At 37.2% G+C, this 18,545-nt stretch overlaps 1 protein-coding gene across 4 annotated transcripts in view; it reads right to left on the reverse strand.

The window, feature by feature from the left end:
- DNAJC13 (DnaJ heat shock protein family (Hsp40) member C13) overlaps positions 1–18,545 on the reverse strand; it is a 152,232-nt gene that overhangs the window by 39,795 nt on the left and 93,892 nt on the right. For all 4 annotated transcript variants that reach the window (XM_055569685.1, XM_055569684.1, XM_055569686.1 and 1 more), the window contains exons 30-39: positions 17,015–17,169; positions 16,295–16,340; positions 14,254–14,408; positions 12,548–12,749; positions 9,453–9,568; positions 8,028–8,106; positions 5,970–6,105; positions 3,441–3,625; positions 2,947–3,021; positions 1,508–1,627 (exon numbers count right to left, since the gene is read on the reverse strand). In XM_055569685.1, coding sequence (XP_055425660.1) covers positions 1,508–1,627; positions 2,947–3,021; positions 3,441–3,625; positions 5,970–6,105; positions 8,028–8,106; positions 9,453–9,568; positions 12,548–12,749; positions 14,254–14,408; positions 16,295–16,340; positions 17,015–17,169 — 1,269 coding nt within the window. The remainder of the gene's footprint in view (positions 1–1,507; positions 1,628–2,946; positions 3,022–3,440; positions 3,626–5,969; positions 6,106–8,027; positions 8,107–9,452; positions 9,569–12,547; positions 12,750–14,253; positions 14,409–16,294; positions 16,341–17,014; positions 17,170–18,545) is intronic.

An 18,545-nucleotide genomic window follows, 5' to 3' on the forward strand; every position in this document is an offset into this window, starting at 1 on the left:
CATTCCATTGTGTGTGTGTATTTGTGTGTCTATATACAGTGTGTGTGTGTATACACATCAACTTAAGCCAACCATTTGTTGATGAGCACCTGGGTTGTTTTCATGCCTTGGCTATTATGAATAGTGCTATGAACACTGGGTGTACATATCTTTTCAAATAATGTGTTCGGTTTTCCAGATATGTACCTAGGAGTGGAACTGCTTCATCATATGGTAGCTCTGGGGCTTCCCAGGTGGTTCAGGCAGTAAAGAATCTGCCTGCAATGCAGGAGACCTAGATTTGATCCCTGGGTCGAGAAGATCCCATGGAGAAGGGAATGGTTACCCACTTCAGTATTCCTTCTCTATTTTTAGTTTTTTTAGGGAAACTTCATGCTGTTTTCCATAGTGGCTGTACTACACCAACTTACATTTCCAACAACAGTATACAAGGGATCTTTTTCTCCACATCCTCTGCAGCATTTATTATTTGTAGACTTTTTGTTGATAGACATTCTGACCAAAGTGAGGTGATACCTCAATGTGGATTTGATTTGTACCAGAATTACTATCTTTGAAGTCAATTAGTGTTAAAGACTTGAGAATACTGTTTTGTTTCACTTCTTGTATTTTTAAAAACAGTGATAAGGCATTAGTAGCAATACATGTGCCAGTGATCATAAGTGTATCAATGAAGCCTTTAGTGTAGGTGTATAGACTGACTTTTTTATACCAGCATTTCTTTCTTACTAGACACATCTAAGTATGTCAAGTAAATATAGCTGGGGACGTGTTTTCATCAGATTCCTTATTTCTAGGTACCTTAGCCCAGGATCAGCAACCTAATCCTATTCTATTCCAACACAACTGTCACTCTGCTCAGTTACCAGAGAATCTCTTTCCTTTCCAGTCACTTATCACATCACCCATAGTCAACCTCTCTCAGCAGTGTTGGACTGGGAAGAAACAGCAAGCTCTCAGATCCCTATGGCCTTTTCACCATGCGGTGACTTGCTCTTGGCTCAGAGGTTAAAGTGTCCGCCTATAATGTGGGAGACTCGGGTTCGATCCCTGGGTTGGGAAGATGCCTTGGAGAAGGAAATGGTAACCCACTCCACTATTCTTGCCTGGAGAATCCCATGGAGAGAGGAGCCTGGTAGGCTACAGTCCACGGGGTCGCAAAGAGTTGGGACACGACTGAGCGACTTCACTTTCACTTTCTTTCACTTTACTTTCATTAGACTGATTTAGTTTAGCCTTCTCTCTTGCTTCCCTGCCTCTGTTCAACTGTTCAGAGAAAACCAACTTCCATCTAGATATGTCTTTCTTGTCTTATTCTTTGTGGGCCAGCCCAGGAACAAAGTCATCATTTACGGCAAGGATTCAGTGAAAAATGTTTTTAGAGATCCATGTCATTTACTTGAAAATAATTTTAGGAAAAGAACTTAATTTATAAATTGAGGACTGGCTACTTGATGAGAAAACTCATTGCTGATTGAATCCAGAAAGCAGTAAACATAACATCTACCTTGCCGAAATACAGCACCCGACAGAGATCCCTGATGATGCCAGGCATTTCTGTAATCTTCTCTCGGCATTCTTCAAACTGAGCAGCCACACTATAGCATCTGCTTATGTGTCCACACACCTGCAGATAACACAACAGAGTAAAAAAAGGTCACATGTGCATTCCTGTTTAAGACAGTGGAAATCAAATCAGTAGAGATTCATAATAATGTTTAATGATATATATGACACTCCAAAATTAAACAGAACATTTCTACTGAATTATCAGTATTTCTGGTTAAGATACCCTATAGATGCAGGGTTGGCGAACCATGGCCACTATATGGCCACAGGCCAAGTCAACCATGATCTGTTTTTGTATGGCCAGGAAGCCTTAGCTTTTACATTTGGAAAGAGTTGTAAAAGTCACAAATAAAAACATGCAATAAGATTTCCCTGGTGGTAGTGGACAAGAATCCAGCTGCCAATGCAGGGAACACAGGTTTGATCTCTGGTCCAGAAAGAATCCACATGCCATGGGGCAATAAAGTCCATGTGCCACGACTACTAAGCCTGCACTCTAGAGCCCTCCAGCAGCAACTACTAAAGCCCGTGCACCCTAGCACCGGTGCTCAGCGACAAGAGAAATCACCGCAATTAGAAACCTGTGACCATGATAAAGAGAAGTCCCCACTCTCCGCAAAGAGAAAGCCCATGCTCTGCAACAAAGACCCAGTCCAACCAAAAATAAATAAATAATTTAAAAATATGCAACAGACTACATGTAACCTGAATGTCTCAAATAACCACCCTCTAGCCCTTTATAAAAAAAATCTGCCAACTTCTAGATTAAAGTATTTTTGCCCTGAATTCTAATAATGTACTATACTTATTAATAAAAATAAAGATGAAACTCAAAAGCCTGTACTGAATTGTTTTATATTCTAAATTTTGCTGGCATACAAAAAAGGTCAAAAAGATGCATTTTACAGTGATCTTAATGTTCCTGATGGTTCTTCTACCAAAGAATTCAACAGAAAAGAAGAAAATGTAAACACTAGGTATGGGAGTGGGAAGTAAAGAAGGAATTAAGGAAGGGGATGGAAGATAAGTGAAACAAAAATGGAAAAGAAGTTTGAAACTGGGTAAAGGGGACATGGGATTCATTATATCACTCTCTATTATAAGGAAACAAAATTAAACCAACAGATTACATATGATTTAGCACAGTGCTTATTAAAGTGTGATACACAGAATAACAACATTGGTATCATCTGGGAATTCTGTTAGAAAAGCATATTCTCAGGCCCCTACCCTAGACTTTATGAATCAGAAACTTTGGGCAGAGGACATGGGAGGCAGACCTCAGCAACCCAGGTTTTAATGAGCCCTCAAAGTGATTCTAAAACAGACCTAACGTCTGAACTACTAGTCTAGCGTAATAGTGTGTTTCAGCCTTACCTGTACTGACATGTCACTTGGTTTACTAGAACGATTCAAGACAGCCACACAGCGACTAAATGCCTCTTGTAACACCTGCAGAGAAAGAAGTTTGCCGTTAACTCTCGAAGTTTGAAAAGTCTCTTCTGCTAGGAATAAAACATTAATTAACCTTCCAGGATTAGAAACTTGGCAAGTAAGTGTTGGCTCAATTAACATTTGTTAAATAAACAAGTAAAAAAAGAACCCTGCAGTTTTTTAAAAGCATCCTACTACACTATTTTGCAAGTACTATTAAGTTCACCAATTTTGAATCCAATATTCTCAAATTCATGTTATGCAATAAGGCTCCATTTATTTTAATTTTGGTATTAGAATATAAAGAACATGCTTATCTGTTGCAATAAATTAAAGAAACTGTATCAACTGTATTTGTACTTGGTGAATTCTTTATTGCTAAGAGACAGTTTGCCTAAACTAGCTTTAAGACAAGGACAAAGATCATTCCATATTACCTCAATTCCATTCTCCCGTCTAAGCTCTTCAGCATTGAGGGCTGAGCAATTAACCGTATGGAAAGCCAGCTCTGCAGCAGCAGGCAACAATGGTGATTCTTTTGAGAAAAGGAGGTCATCTGAAGTTTCCATTGTTATAGTCCTAATTAGCATGGGGTATCCTGCATATTTATAAGGCTGTAAATCTGAAATAATCATGGTTTTAAGTTAATTTTTAATTGCATTGTCAAAAAAAAAAAAGATTAAAACAGTCAACATCTTAAATGTTTCCTAATTCTAGTTTATATAAAGAAATTAAACTGAGTACAAATTCCTTGGATCTTTTCTACTAGCAAACTTGTTTGGTTGACCTCTCTAAAATGTTTCTACTGGAAAAAGAGTATTTCCTGGTAGATTAAAACTAAACTTTGTGTATAGTGGTTCTGATCCTTCGCAGAGTATCTACTTTCTGTATGGTCCATGTGATCTTTATAACTTTTACCTTTTGAGAATGACCAATAATCTACTTTAAATTAATGCATTTTTAAGACAGCTTAAAAAAAAAAAAAGCCCCTTGGAACTGGTCCTGGTAGTCCTAACACATACATACATAAGAAAAAGAGTGAATGAATTAATGTTAAGTTTTATCAGAGGACCCCCTACCCCAGAACTTACTGAGTATAAACTCCATTTGTGAAAAATAGAAGACAGCGTGAAAAAAAATTCTCATCTTGATAATACATAAAATGAGCTACAGCTGCACTATGGTGGCTAAAATAGTTATCAGCCAAAAAACAAACCAATGGTTTGAAAAAGACTTCTTTAGATTCATTCTCATTAGTGATGTCATGTAACTAAATGTTTTACAAATGCTTTCTGTTGAATTTATATGCAAAACTGAATCAATTTAATCACTGCTCTAATGTCCAAGCTGCTCAATCCCCATGATGTCCCCTCCAATAAACTGGAATCCTGCTGCTGCTGCTGCTGCTAGGTTGCTTCAGTCGTGTCCGACTCTGTGCGTCCCCAGAGATGGCAGCCCACCAGGCTCCCCCATCCCTGGGATTCTCCAGGCAAGAACATTGGAGTGGGTTGCCATTTTCTTCTCCAGTGCATGAAAGTGAAAAGCGAAAGTGAAGTCACTCAGTTGTGTCCAACTCTCAGTGACCCCATGGACTGCAGCCTATCAGGCTCCTCCTTCTATGGATTGTCCAGGCAAGAGTACTGGAGTGGACTGCCATTGCCATCTCCAAAACTGGAATCCTACTTATCTTAAATTAACCAACATTCCTATGTATTTCAGATCTCTCATTATTCTCTCTTTTCTCCCATCATCTTACAGAGCAAATAGGTTTCCTATTTAGTGTGCAAGCCAAGTTTAGTTCCAAGCCAATGGACACCTGTTATACTGAACCAAAATCCAACCTCCCCAACAAAGTCTAAAAAATTTTCAATGTGCTCCAAGCTTTCTGGCTGCTACTGTTCAGCTACCACAAATCACCCTGAAAACAACATTGGAAATTCCCAATAACCTGTGCCCTAAAAACACACCTATTTCATTTATAAAATTTTCAAAGTGTTTCATAAGATCAGAGGATTTTGAGAGCTACCATAGACAATGAAGTGTGAGGGGATATATATGATCATTTGAAAAGTCCCCTCTTGCCTTTATTTTTTTTAGATTTATTTATTTATTTAATTTTTTGGCTGTGGTGGGTATTCACTGCTGTACACGGGCTTTCTCCAGTTGCAAAAAGCAGTGTGCGGCTTCTCATTGTGGTGGCTTCTCCTGTTCGGAAGCATGGCTCTAGGTGCAAGGACTTCAGTAGCTGCAGCTTGCAGGCTCTAGAGCATGGGCTCAGCAGCTGTGGCACATAGGCTCAGTCGCTCCAAGGCATGTGAAACATTCCCAGACAAAGAATCGGACCAGTGTCCCTTGCATTGGAAGGCGGATTCTTAACCACTGGACCACCAAGGAAGCTCTTGCTTTTTAAAAAACAGGGCACCCTAGATGTTTTCAGCCTTTAGAAGTTTATGGAAAAGTGCAGTCTTACAAAAGACATGATCCTTAACTTCCAGGTCCATTTTAGATCTCATTTAATATGTTTATTATTAAATGGCTAAAGACAAAACTAACCAAGTACCTCCACAGAACAGAAATGTCCTTTAAGAAGGAACAATGAAATCTTATTGAGAATGTAAACTACTGAAAAACATAGGCAAGAATTGGAAGGTATAAAACAAACATTTTGGGTCTAACTACAAAAAACTACTCTTTTACTGTATTTAAAATGCAATTCCAAGAGTCTTCTGCATAAATAATTAGAAATACGTAGGAGGAAGGTTCAAGAGGGAGGGGACATATGTATACTTACAGCTGATTCACAGTGTTGTACAGCAGAAACCAACACAACTTATTCTCCAATTAAAAATAAATTTAAAAATATAATAATAAAAAAAATATTAACCTCCCCCCTCAAAAGAAATAAGAGGCAGAAACGAGGAACATGGTAGAATGAGCTGGAGGAAAAATCATAACATACGCCTTACCTTCTTTATGACGGTTGAAGAGAATGCTCTGAGTTTTCAGAATTAAAATTATATTCTCTGGATCTGGTCCATCCATAATTTTTGCAGATTTGGTACATAAAAATTCATAGGCTTTATTTACCTTTTCAAACATATCCTGTATGTAACCAAAGACAATCAACTTTTAATTCAGAACATCTAAAATCACAACTTAGAACACAGCTAGTTTGTATTTTACTAGTAACTTGGGTTACTATTTTGTTGTTTTTTATATTATGGAATTCATTCCAACTGGAATTTAGGTGGCATACTTTTCAAATGAAACAACTTTTTTTTTCCCCAAAAAAGGTATTCAATGATCTCAATACCATTTATTGAAAATTTTTTCTTCACTGGCTTATACCATATATGTTATATTAAATTCATACATACCAGATATAGTTTCTGAATTATTATAAAAATAGTTATAAGAGGTACTATTTTTTTGAGCACTGTGGCAGGCACCATGCTAAATGCTTTACATACATTATTTCACATAATTCTCAAAACACTATATAAGGTAGGTACCCTTATTAACCTTATTTTTAAGAAGATGCTACATAACTTGCCTAAGGTCACAAAGCCCATTGCTGACAGAGCTAAGACTCACATCCATGTCTGACTCCTACATCCATGCTCTTAATTACTATTCTATAATGTTCCTTGATCTATATGTTGATCTTTGTGCCAGCAGAATACTGTTATTACTATTGTAGTTTTATAGAGTACTTAGTATCTGGTAGTTTAAATCTAGAAATTTAATACTGATTTCAAAATTTCTTCCTATATTGATTGTTTTCTTTCCTAGATTAATCTGAACTGCTTTAAATTTCTCAAAAAACGTCCCATGTTTTTTGATTAAAACCACCTTAAGTACATAAAAGTGATGTTTTTTCCAATGCTATCTTCCTACTCAGGAATACTGCCTATCTCTAATAAAAAATGCTAGGCTTGAATCAGGGGAAACTACCTGAAGCTTCTAGCAACAGACTATGAGCACTAGTTTTAGTGGTCCTTATGTGATTTTATGAGTGTCCACTGGCATTTTAGTAGGAAGCTGCAAAAGACAAGATCAGAGAATGCTGGCAGCAGATGACTTTAACTCTGAACCAAGTTTTCTGTTTTTTCGTTAACAGTCATAAGAAGTTGGATGTCATTAGAAAGAAATAAATTACCCAAAGCAATCTGAGTGGCAATGGATCACCAACAAATGAATTAAGTTCACCCATCTCTTGGCTGTCTTCAATTACTCATGTGACAGCTCATTAATTTTCAAACAAACATGGGTAAGGAAAGAGAATAAAAACCTTAAGCTACTAGTCGTGCTTCCCCAGTGGCTCAGCTGATAAAGAACCCGCCTGCCAATGCAGGAGACGCCAAGAAATGTGGGTTTGATCCCTAGGTCAGGAAGACCCACTGGAGAAGAAAATGGCAACCTGCTAGAGTATTACTTCGGAGAAGGCAAAGGCACCCCACTCCAGTACTCTTGCCTGGAAAATCCCATGGACGGAGGACCCTGGTAGGCTGCAGTCCATGGGGTCGCTAAGAGTCGGACACGACTGAGCAATTTCACTTTTACTTTTCACTTTCATGCATTGGAGAGGGAAATGGCAACCCACTCCAGTGTCTTTGCCTGGAGAATCCCAGGGACAGGGGAGCCTGGTGGGCTGCCATCTATGGGGTCACACAGAGTCGGACACGACTGAAGTGATTTAGCAGTAGCAGTAGCAGCAGAGTATTACTTATTCTTGTCTGGAAAACTCCATGGACAGAGGACCCTGGTGGGCTACAGTTCATGGGATCACAAAGAGTGAGACATGACTGAGCACAGACACACTAGTCAAAGAGCAATCCTTTTTGATAAAATGAGAGATGACCGTTTATGCAAACAATGAGCATGTCGATCAGAAGTTAATTAAACATATACTAGACATATATTATGAGGCAGACACTGGTGCATAAGTATATCTTTTCTCTACCTGAAATAGCAGAACAAAAGCAAGTCAACCCCAAGGCCCTAACTCCAAAGGCAGTACATACCCTCCCTTCTGGATTCTTATCAGGATGATATTTCTGGGCAAGTCTGAAGTAAGCTTTTCTAATTTTGCTCTCATCATGCCTGCAAAATAGGAAAACTGTTTCATGAATTGAGTAACGTGCAAGAAAAATATTTACACAATCATCTAAAATGATTATTTTAAGAACCTTATTTTTATTGTGTATGATCATATATTAGGCATCTAATTAAATTAGTAAGACTTAAGTAAGGTTATTCTTTTTTAAAAAATATCTTTTAAATTTATCTATTTTAATTGAAGGATAATTACAATATTGTGATGGTTTCTGTCATAAATCAGTATGAATCAGCTATTGGTATACATGTGTCCCCTCCATCCTTAAACTCCCTCACAATTCCTCCTCACCCTATCCCCCCAGGTCTACACAAAGCACCAGCTTTGGGTGCCCTGCTTCATGCATCAAATTCTCACTGGTTATCTATTTTACATATGGTAATGTATATGTTCAATGCTATTCTCTCAAATTATCCCACCCTCTTCTTCTGCTGAGTCCAAAAGTCTGTTCTTTACATCTGTGTAGTTTGTTGCCCTATATGTAGGGTCATCGATAAAGATTATTCTTATGTATTATCTTTACCATTAAAAAACAAAAAACTGCTTATACAGGTTACCATATTCACTTCAAATTACAAAACCATATTTGGGGTTCAAATAACTAAGAATTATTTTTAAACCAACTTTTCAAAATGTCACTTCAAACTATAATTCTAAGTTATTTTAACTTTCAGCTCAGTTCAGTCACTCAGTCGTGTCCGACTCTTTGCATTCCCATGGACTGCAGCTCACCAGGCTTCCCTGTCCATCACCAACTCTCAGAGCTTGCTCAAACTCATGTCCATTGAGTCCATGATGCCACCCAACCATCTCATCCTCTGTTGTCCCCTTTTCCTCCTGCCTTGATCTTTCCCAACATTGGGGTCTTTTCTAATCAATCAGTTCTTTGTATCAGGTGGCCAAAGTATTAGAGCTTCAGCATCAGTTCTTCAAAAGAATATTCAGGACTGATTTCCTCTAGGATGGACTGGTTGGATCTCCTTGCTGTCCAAGGGACTCTCAAGAGTCTTCTCCAACACCACAGTTCAAAAGCATCAATTTTTTGACACTCAGCTTTCTTTATGGTCCAACTCTCACATCTATACATGACTACTGGAAAATACTTCAACTATCAGGACCTTTGTTGGTAAAATTTTAACTTTCAGCCTATACTTAAAATGCTTTTTTTTTTCTATCATATGTATTCTACTATAAAACTTCACTGATTAATTAATAAATCTTCATTCTTTCCTATACGTCATTTACTATCCTAGACACACTGCTATTAAATGTCTTCCTCAGGTATAAGACAAATTGCAAGAAGAGGGGAAAGATGATACTGAAAATAACTCACGGTCCCTGTCCTTGAGGGAGATTAAGCAGTTCATAAGCATCATCTATTGACATTGTAGGTGGCTTCTTTTCTACTTCCTTCTTCCAGGCATCAAGGGTATCTTTTAGAAGCTTGACCTTAAAGACAGAATCAAAATTTATGTTTAGCAGCAGCAGCAGCAAAGTAAAACTATTTCAGAATATAATTTGTAAGTTACGAAATTGCTGTGTTATATTTACTTAAATTGACATTTGAGGCTAAACAACGAACAGCTTTCTAAATACAAATAACCAAAATTTCCTTCTAGTATTGTTAAATGTTAGGTAGCAAAGTATTTGTTACGGGGCTATTATTTTTTTAAAGTGGTATCTTAATTCTCTGCCAATTTTTGCCTCTCCTTTTAATTGTTAAAGAAACAGAAAGTATGGAAAACATAGGAATTAGTAATGAACTGGCAAAAATAAGAGTGTCCCAGGAATTAATGCTATGTTTTTTATGTGAACTCTCAGTTGATCTTACCAAGCACCACAGGAATAGCTGCTATTAGTAGTAACAGCACTATTATCATACCTGATACTTAGAGAAGCCAAGCAATACGCTCAATAATATGTTGTTGTTGTTTAGTTGCTAAGTCATGTCCAACTTTCTACAACCCCATGTATTGTAGCCCATCAGGTTCCTCTGTCCACGAGATTTCCCAGGCACGAATACTGGAGTGGATTGCCATTTCCTTCTTTAAAGGATTTTCCCAACCCAGGGATCAAACCCATGTCTCCCGTACTGCAGGCGGATTCTTTACCTCTGAGTCACCTAGTAAGTAAGTGAAGTCGCTCAGTCGTGTCCGACTCTTTGCGACCCCATGGACTGTAGCCTACCAGGCTCCTCTGTCCATGGGATTTTCCAGGCAATAGTACTGGGTGGATTGCCATTTCCTTCTCCAGCAGATCTTCCCAACCCAGGGATCGAACCCCGGTCTCCTGCATTATAGACAGACGCTGTACCATCTGAGCCACCAGGGAAGCCCATTAATAGGTGACCCACAAAGAGCTTGTCCAGGATTAGAAACTGGAACCTTACACACCCAAACAGATAATCATACCCTAGACCGATGAGCTATTAATCACCAAACAAACTCAACCCCAGACTGCCTAACTTCAGCATCTGTGAGCTTAATCAATCTCTTATAAAGACAAGCTCCCACCAAGCTATTATAATATGTAATTATATTATATAATTATATAATCTCTTAATATATTATATAATTATATAACCTCTTAATAGATTAAGAAGATTAAGAAGAGGTGGCAAGAATACACAGAACTATGCTCAAAAGGTCTTAATGACCGAGATAAGTATGATGGTGTGATTACTCACCTAGAGCCAGGCATCCTGGAGCATGAAGTCAAGTTGGCCTTAGGAAACACTACTATAAACAAAGCTAGTGGAAGAGATGGAATTCCAGCTGAGCTATTTTAAATCCTAAAAGATGATGCTGTTAAAGCACTGCATTCAATATGTCACCAAACTTGGAAAACTAAGCGTGGCCACAGGACTGGAAAAAGGTCAGTTTTCATTCCAATCCCAAAGAAGGGCAATGTCAAAGAATGTTCAAACTACCATACAACTGCACTCCTTTCACCTGCTAATAAGGTTATGCTCAAAATTCTTCAAGTGAGGCTTCAGGCAGTATGTGAACTGAGACTTTCCAAATATACAAACTGGGTTTAGGAAAGGCAGAGGAATTTGTTCGATCATGGAGAAACCAAGGGAGTTCCAGAAAAACACCTACTTCTGCTTCATTGACTACACTAAGGCCTCTAACTATGTGGATCACAACAAACTGTGGAAAATTCGTAAGAAATGGGACTACCAGACCACCTTGTCTCCTGAGAAAACTGTACACAGGTAGAGAAGCAACAGTTAGAACTGGACATGAAACAATAGACTGGTTTAAAATTGGCAAAGGAGTACGTCAAGGCTGTATACTGTCATCCTGCTTACTTGACTTCTATGCAGTGTACATCATGCAAAATGCCAGGCTGCATGAAGCACAAGCTGGAATCAAGACTGCTGGGAGAAGTACCAACAACCTCAAATATGCAGATAATACCACTCTAAAGGCAGAAAGCAAAGAGGGAACTAAAGAGCCTTCTGATAAGGGTGAAAGGGGAGAGTGAAAAAGCTAGCTTGAAACTCAACATTCAAAAAACAAAGACCATGGCATCCAGACCCATCACTTCATGGCAAAAGAAGGGGAAAGAGCGAAAGCAGTGACAGATTTTATTTTCCTGGGCTCCAAAATCACTGTGGACAGTGACCACAGGCATGAGATTAAAAGATGCTTGCTCCTTGGAAGGAAAGCTATGACACATCTAGACAGCATATTTAAAAGCAGAGACATCACTTAGCTGACAAAGGTCCGGACAGTCAATAATATGGTTTTCCCAACAGTTATGTACAATGTGAGAATTGGACCATGAAGAAGGCTGAGCACCAAAGAACTGATGCTTCTGAATTGTGGTGTTGGAGAAGACTCTTGAGAGCCCTTTGGAGAGCAAGGAGATCAAGCCAGTCAATCCTAAAGGAAATCAACCTTAAATATCCATTGGAAGGACTGATGCTGAAGCTGAAGCTCCAATACAACCTGATGGCAAACAGCTGATGCAATGGAAAAGGACCCGATGCTGGGAAAAACTCAGGGCATGAGGAAGTGGGGGCAACAGAGGATGAGATGGTTGGATAGCATTACCAACTCAGTGGATATGAGTTTCAGCAAACTCCAGGAGGGTGAAGGGAGGGAAGCCTGGTGCGCTGCAAGGTGCCATGGAGTTGAAAAGAGTCAGACACAACTTAGTGATGAAACTTCAACAAATTTTGTTACATGTATGAAATTGAGTTTGTTTTTGTCAGAAAAGATCAAGATTGTAAAGTCCTTTTATGCTCCCTGAAAAAACTGTCTTTCAGTTTAGGATTTACCCAAATACACTCAAATTACAGAGTGCTTAAGTAAAAAGAACTATTTAAGAAATCTATTATCCTTCTTAGAAGAAATACCCAGAAGCGATTAGAGGTTATTTTTATGATTTAAGAAGGCACAAATTAATCTGCTGACTTACCGGGTCTTTAATTGGCCAATCTGGAAACCGGAGTGTATCACAAAGTTGTTTGAGATAATAAATATTACAAAATAGTTCATTTTCCAGTTGTGGGTAGTTGATAACTGGGATGGGACAATATTGATAAAGTGCTCTTGTGTTACTCTGAAGACGAGGTGTGAAATCAGCAAGATGGGCAGCAATCTTCTCTATCATGAGCCGCCTACAATTAGAAAAGTCTCCAAGCATTATGATGGAATTATTTATTTTAAAAAATATTTACTTACTTTGTTGTACCAGATCTTAATAGAGACATGTGAAACCTAGTTCCCTGACCAGGGATTGAAACTGGGCCCTCTGGATTCAGAGCATGGAGCCTTAACCACAGGAACAACAGGGAAGTCCCTATTTTATTTTGTATTTTAAAGAAAAGTTTACGACAGGAAATCATGCAAGATAATTACATGGATCTTCTTCAGAGTAGTTCAGTTATTGACCTAAAATGAGAGCTTTAAGAATGTTACTGAGTATTCTAAATTTATTGTGTACAAACACTCTATGGATATAAATTTGTTTGTAATACTACCTATAGAGAAGACCAAAGAGAAAAAGACTGAGAATACCAACCCTTCTTACTGAAAATTCAGTCATTAGACGGTCAAAAGGTATGGAATCTGCATGCATGAGGGCACAGACATGGAATCAAGTCAGCTCTCTCCCCAAAGAAGCTCACTCTGTGGGCTTTATTTTAGTTAAATTAGCACAACCTAGGATCTGGCCCTCAGCTAAGCAGAAACCGGATCTGCTCAGGATACACAAAGCTACATCATTTAGATGAGGGACTCATACCAACCAATCTCAGAAGAAAAATATTACACAGAATAATTATAATAAACTTATTCATATTGCTATACATTTGTTCCCAGTGAAAAATATGACAGTCATACAGAATATATTCAAATTGGTGGCTAGTACATGTCAAGCCTATAGGTCAAACTATTAGAGAAGCCAAATGATGACCAGCAGGTAGCACTGTGAGTGTGGGCCAGCCAAAAAAAGAGTGGGTAACGGACTCAGAAATCAACTGCCATCCAGCTAGGAAGACTGAGGGGTTATCCAGAGAGGCAAACTTGACACTGGAATCATGAACTGCCAAGTCTTTACCAGACACAGCCTGTATGGATACTGATATCTGCTTCTGGGGCTCTCCTTTTTATTGGTGGAAAATGGACTTTCCTATGGCATTCCTCTGGCAACCTCCAGATTATGGTCAATGTGTGCTGCCTAGCACACATTGAAATTAAATTAAATTTCAATTTAATTAAAATGAAATTAATTAAAATGACTCTAGGTATCTCTAGTCCGATCTACTTTTTGTGGGCATAGTTTTTAAATGGGACACAGTTCTATTTCCAAATACTCAGAAGAAGTGTCTTAATTTGAGCCCCATATATCCCTTACATATACATTAATTCATTGCCTGAAAGTCCAGTGGCAATAGGCTCCACACCCTTATGTAAAACTCTACTAAGGTAACAGTAATTTTGTCACATCACATTAGAACAAGAAAAAAGCTGAGGCCTTGTGAACAAGTCACTTGATTTGGCACCAATGACTACTGTAGCTTGAGATTAAGCAACTAGTAAAAGTAAATCTCTTCACAGAAGTCAAATCAGAAGGCAAAGGTTGAGAGTCTGTGTATAAAATACAATCGACTGGCTATTTACCTCATTTCACTGCTCCAGATTGCTTCTGGAGTATCAAATTCTCCTAGAAAGATCTCAGAAAACTTTTCAGGCTCGTAATTTTCTAAGTAACAAACCATTGCTTCTGGTAGAATGTGCCCAAGTATACTTCTCTGAAAAATATCCTGTCCTTTTGTCTTTAAAACAAAACAAAACATAGTTAGAAACACTTTAAAACTTTAGTTATCTTCCAGTTTTCTACTAAATGAATTGGGATTAGAGAACATTTTAAGAAGATAATTGGAACATACTGCTTTTATGCTTTGGAAATTTGATGAAAAAAAAAATGGCAAAATGAGAAGTGCAAGGTTCCTGGTATGAACTGCCTTGGAATGAGCTCCAAGATGGAACTACCCCCTCTAGCCCTGCAGCAGCCTTAATTCTCCTCAGGGGTCAGGTACTGCCAACATTATTTAGGGCATTTGGCCTCTGACCATGTGTAATGGTAGTGACCAACAAAAGGAAAACCCAGCAAAGATGTACATCAATTATTCTGTTACACTGTTCGCAGTAGTTCCCAACCTACACTTGCTTCTGTTTTCAAAAATAAGTCTAGAAAAATCAAGATCTTAAAGTCTATCCTCATGATGTGTGGCTAAAACTTAGATGGAGAATTTCTATTAAAAGTAATTATAATTAATGGTATTAAGAACTTCATATTCTCTGGTTGGCCAAATGAAGTCAGGGTAATGTTCATACTTTTATCATGGTAAATTTTTAAACTCATTTCTTTACCTAACTGGGAGGGGAAGCCCTAAGGACTGTAAATACTTTTCTTATTTCCTTCTAGGCAAACTGAGGACATTTTATTCCTCTAGGATCTGACAAAGAAGTGAAAAAAGCCCACATATGGTTTTACTACTTAGTGCACAGACAAATTAGATGATGAATATTTTCAGGCTTTTTACTAATAAAAGCCATAAATTCACTGTCAAACTTTTAGGCGAAGAACTGCTGTTCTGTCCTTTAGAATACTATTATTTGGTTCTACATCTAGAGTTCTGCTATAAACAAATACTGTTTTGCTGTAATTATTCAAAATAGTTAGGTGAAATGATTTTATAATATAAAATTTGAAAAAAGATTACAAATACATAACTGCACAGAAAAAAGGGGAAAAAAAGAATGACAAAAGTGCTTTATGTTGCATTAATGTGGTAGCATTAGACCCAACTTTTTAAGAAACCTGTTATTCTCATTTTCTATTTGTATACAGCTATGGAAACCATACTTCCATGGGCATCACTTTAATATTATTAGATTGTAGATAGATTACTTTCTAGGGTTTTACTGGCTTCTCTATAAAACATGCAGTTTTGGTCTTGTGTCTGTTGTCAAAGTAATGTAACACTCCTTGGTTAGTCTCTTAAACAGAGGTCCAGTTTTGATTTATACCACTCTCAATAAAATCTGGAAATCAATGTTTCATGAAAAGTCTAACAAAATTTCAAACAAGATTCAGTTATTTATTTACAGTAAACATTTCTGCAAAATGTAGGTCAAAGTTACATTTGTCAAAGCCACCTGGATAAAGTCTCATTTTTTATATTCCTATTATTCCTCCCCAAGTAAAATGGCAAGAATACTTGAGAGCACCTGAAAAAGTAAGTAGCCTCAAAATAAAAACTTAGCACTTCTCCCACACTGGGATCTGAACAAAAAGAATGTGAAAGTCTTACTGAATCTGAGCTGACTATATGAGACTCAGGCATATAATGAATTATTTACTACCACTACTAATTAAATTTTACACAAAGGGAACAAATTATACTCATAGATAGCAAATGTCAGGTTATAATCATATCTATAATTTAAATATTAAGTCTAATAGGCAATATTTATTTGAAAACATTAGCTTAGACTTTCTTTGTGCAAGGTACCACAAGGAAAGCAAAATTTGAATAAAAGAATATCTGCCTTCAAGTGCTTATAAGCCAATAAACATATACAACTTAGGAAACGTTAGTACCAGGACAGGTTCCCCAGTATTAAGCCCCATATTCAGAGGATTAATCTGGCTTACCTCTTCTGACTTGAAGGCCTGTTTGGTATGTGTGTACTTCAAAAATCTAGGGAAAAAAAAAACTACTTATCAGGTACAGGAACTGATTTAGATTTAATAACCTTAATTTTCTAAGACTGGGTTTTTTTTTGAAGTATAGTTGATTTACTATGTTGTGCCAGTCTCTACTGTATGGTGAAATGACTCAGTTATACACATATATTCTTTTTTTATATTATTTTCTATTACAGTTTATCACAGGATATTGAATATAGTTCCCTGTGCTATACAGTAGGACCTTGCTGACTAAGACCAGATCTTTTTTATAAATAAAAGCCATAAAAAAAGGCTCTTAAACTTGTAAATCCATATTCTCAAACTGCTGAATTTTTATTTAAGGGAAGAATTTATACGAATTAGAAAAAATTTTTAATGATGGTCATATTATAATTATATAATATAAAAAATTACTCAATTTTAAGAAAAAAGCAAAATGTAAAACAATATAAATACATTAAATCTGTATGATTAAAATACTAGATGATGATACAATTTTTATGTTAGATGTGGTAAAATGGTGTGATTCTGAAAAACTTTTCCCCAATCTTCTAATTTTCAAATTTTCAGATATATAAATACCTCTTAAAATGAAAAATATAATAAAGGCAATGGTATGCTCACAAAACATAAATTCAATAAATCTGTCCATGTACAATTCAAATAATTTCAAATAAATTTTACCGAGCAACAGGAAGCACATTGGAACCTGTATACATCATGATGAAGAAAAATACTCCACTTAGATAAAGTCGAGGTAACTGTGGGTTATCTTGCATAATATGGTATAACAAAATAGCAACCTTCTCAACAAGGATAGGGTCAAAGGTCAACAGTAGCTAAAAAAAAAAAGAAATAAAATGGTTTTGTTACTGGGCTATTAAAACTTGCAACATCATCATTCATCTTAGGTTTATGCGTTTCATGTGCTTAAGTTACAGTTTCTCCTAAGTAGAAAGTGGTGGTGGTGGTGGTTTAGTTGCTAAGTCATGTCCGACTCTTGCAATCAATCTGTGGACTGTAGCCTGCCAGGCTCCTCTGTCCATGGGATTCTCCAGGCAAGAATACTGGAGTGGGTTGCCATTTCCTTCTCCAGGGGATCTTCCCAACACAGGACTTGAACCTGGGTCTCCTGCATTGCAGGCAGATGATTTACCAACTGAGCTATGAGGGAAGCCAAGCAGTAAGTAGTAAAATAAAAATCAGACTGACTCAGTATGTTGGTCTACCAGCTTCTAAGCAGATTTGAAAAATATTTTATAGATTTAATGCAGAGATAGTAAAATATTAATAGAGAAGTAATCAAAACTTATTCATTAAAAGCCCAACCACGCCTGAAGCTGTTTTGTTTGATTAGAGGGAAAATTGTTTTCTGGGCAGGACTCTTCCTGAATGGACTTCTCTGTTAATGACAAAAGGAAAAAGAAGAGTAGCTACACTTTGGGTTAGTTTCAGGTCAGTTTATTTGAAATGAAGCATCCTGTGAAGACTATGTGGGAACTCAAAGAACTGAGCAGAGCACAGCTTTCAGTGGAACAGCACTAAAAACAATAGTGCAAGTGCAGGTACCAGGCCAGAGGGTAACCAAATACCAGGAGGGCTGCTACTACCAGACAGTACCAAGAGATGCCATCTCCAGAAATCTGATCTAGCCATACTGAAGGAACTATCTGGAATCTCTGGAATGCATCTGGACTAATTAAAAAAAAAAAGTGTCAAGTACTGCTATGACTAAACATGTGATAAATTTAGTTAAGTTTTATCTTAACAAAAGTAACATTTCAATTTGCTATGAACACCTACTTCCGAGGAATCCCCAATTTGGAGTCAAACGCTACCAGTAAAAAAATTACAATAATGAAAATAAGTATTAGCTCAGACTAGGGGGTCAAAGTTCTAGATTCAGTATATGAGACTGCATAGCCATATGTCTTCAAGTAATTTAAATTTTTCTGTTTTTGGTGTCTTATCTATTCAACAAGGTATTTAGATTACACATAGTAGAATAGTACTAGGACATATTTTACAAAAGAAAAACTGAGACATAATAACATAAGATTTTTCCTAGAGTTAATGGTGTTAAGATTAGACATCACTCTAACAAAAATATGGCAATTAACAGGCAACAACCTAGAATATCTGAAATAGTGACTATACCAAAAAACTTAGGATATTCATTTGCTATATCCTAGACTATTCCAAAAATTCTGAAGCT

The sequence above is a fragment of the Bubalus kerabau genome, chromosome 2 (assembly GCF_029407905.1).
Source record: "Bubalus kerabau isolate K-KA32 ecotype Philippines breed swamp buffalo chromosome 2, PCC_UOA_SB_1v2, whole genome shotgun sequence".
NCBI classification, from domain to species: domain Eukaryota; kingdom Metazoa; phylum Chordata; class Mammalia; order Artiodactyla; family Bovidae; genus Bubalus; species Bubalus kerabau.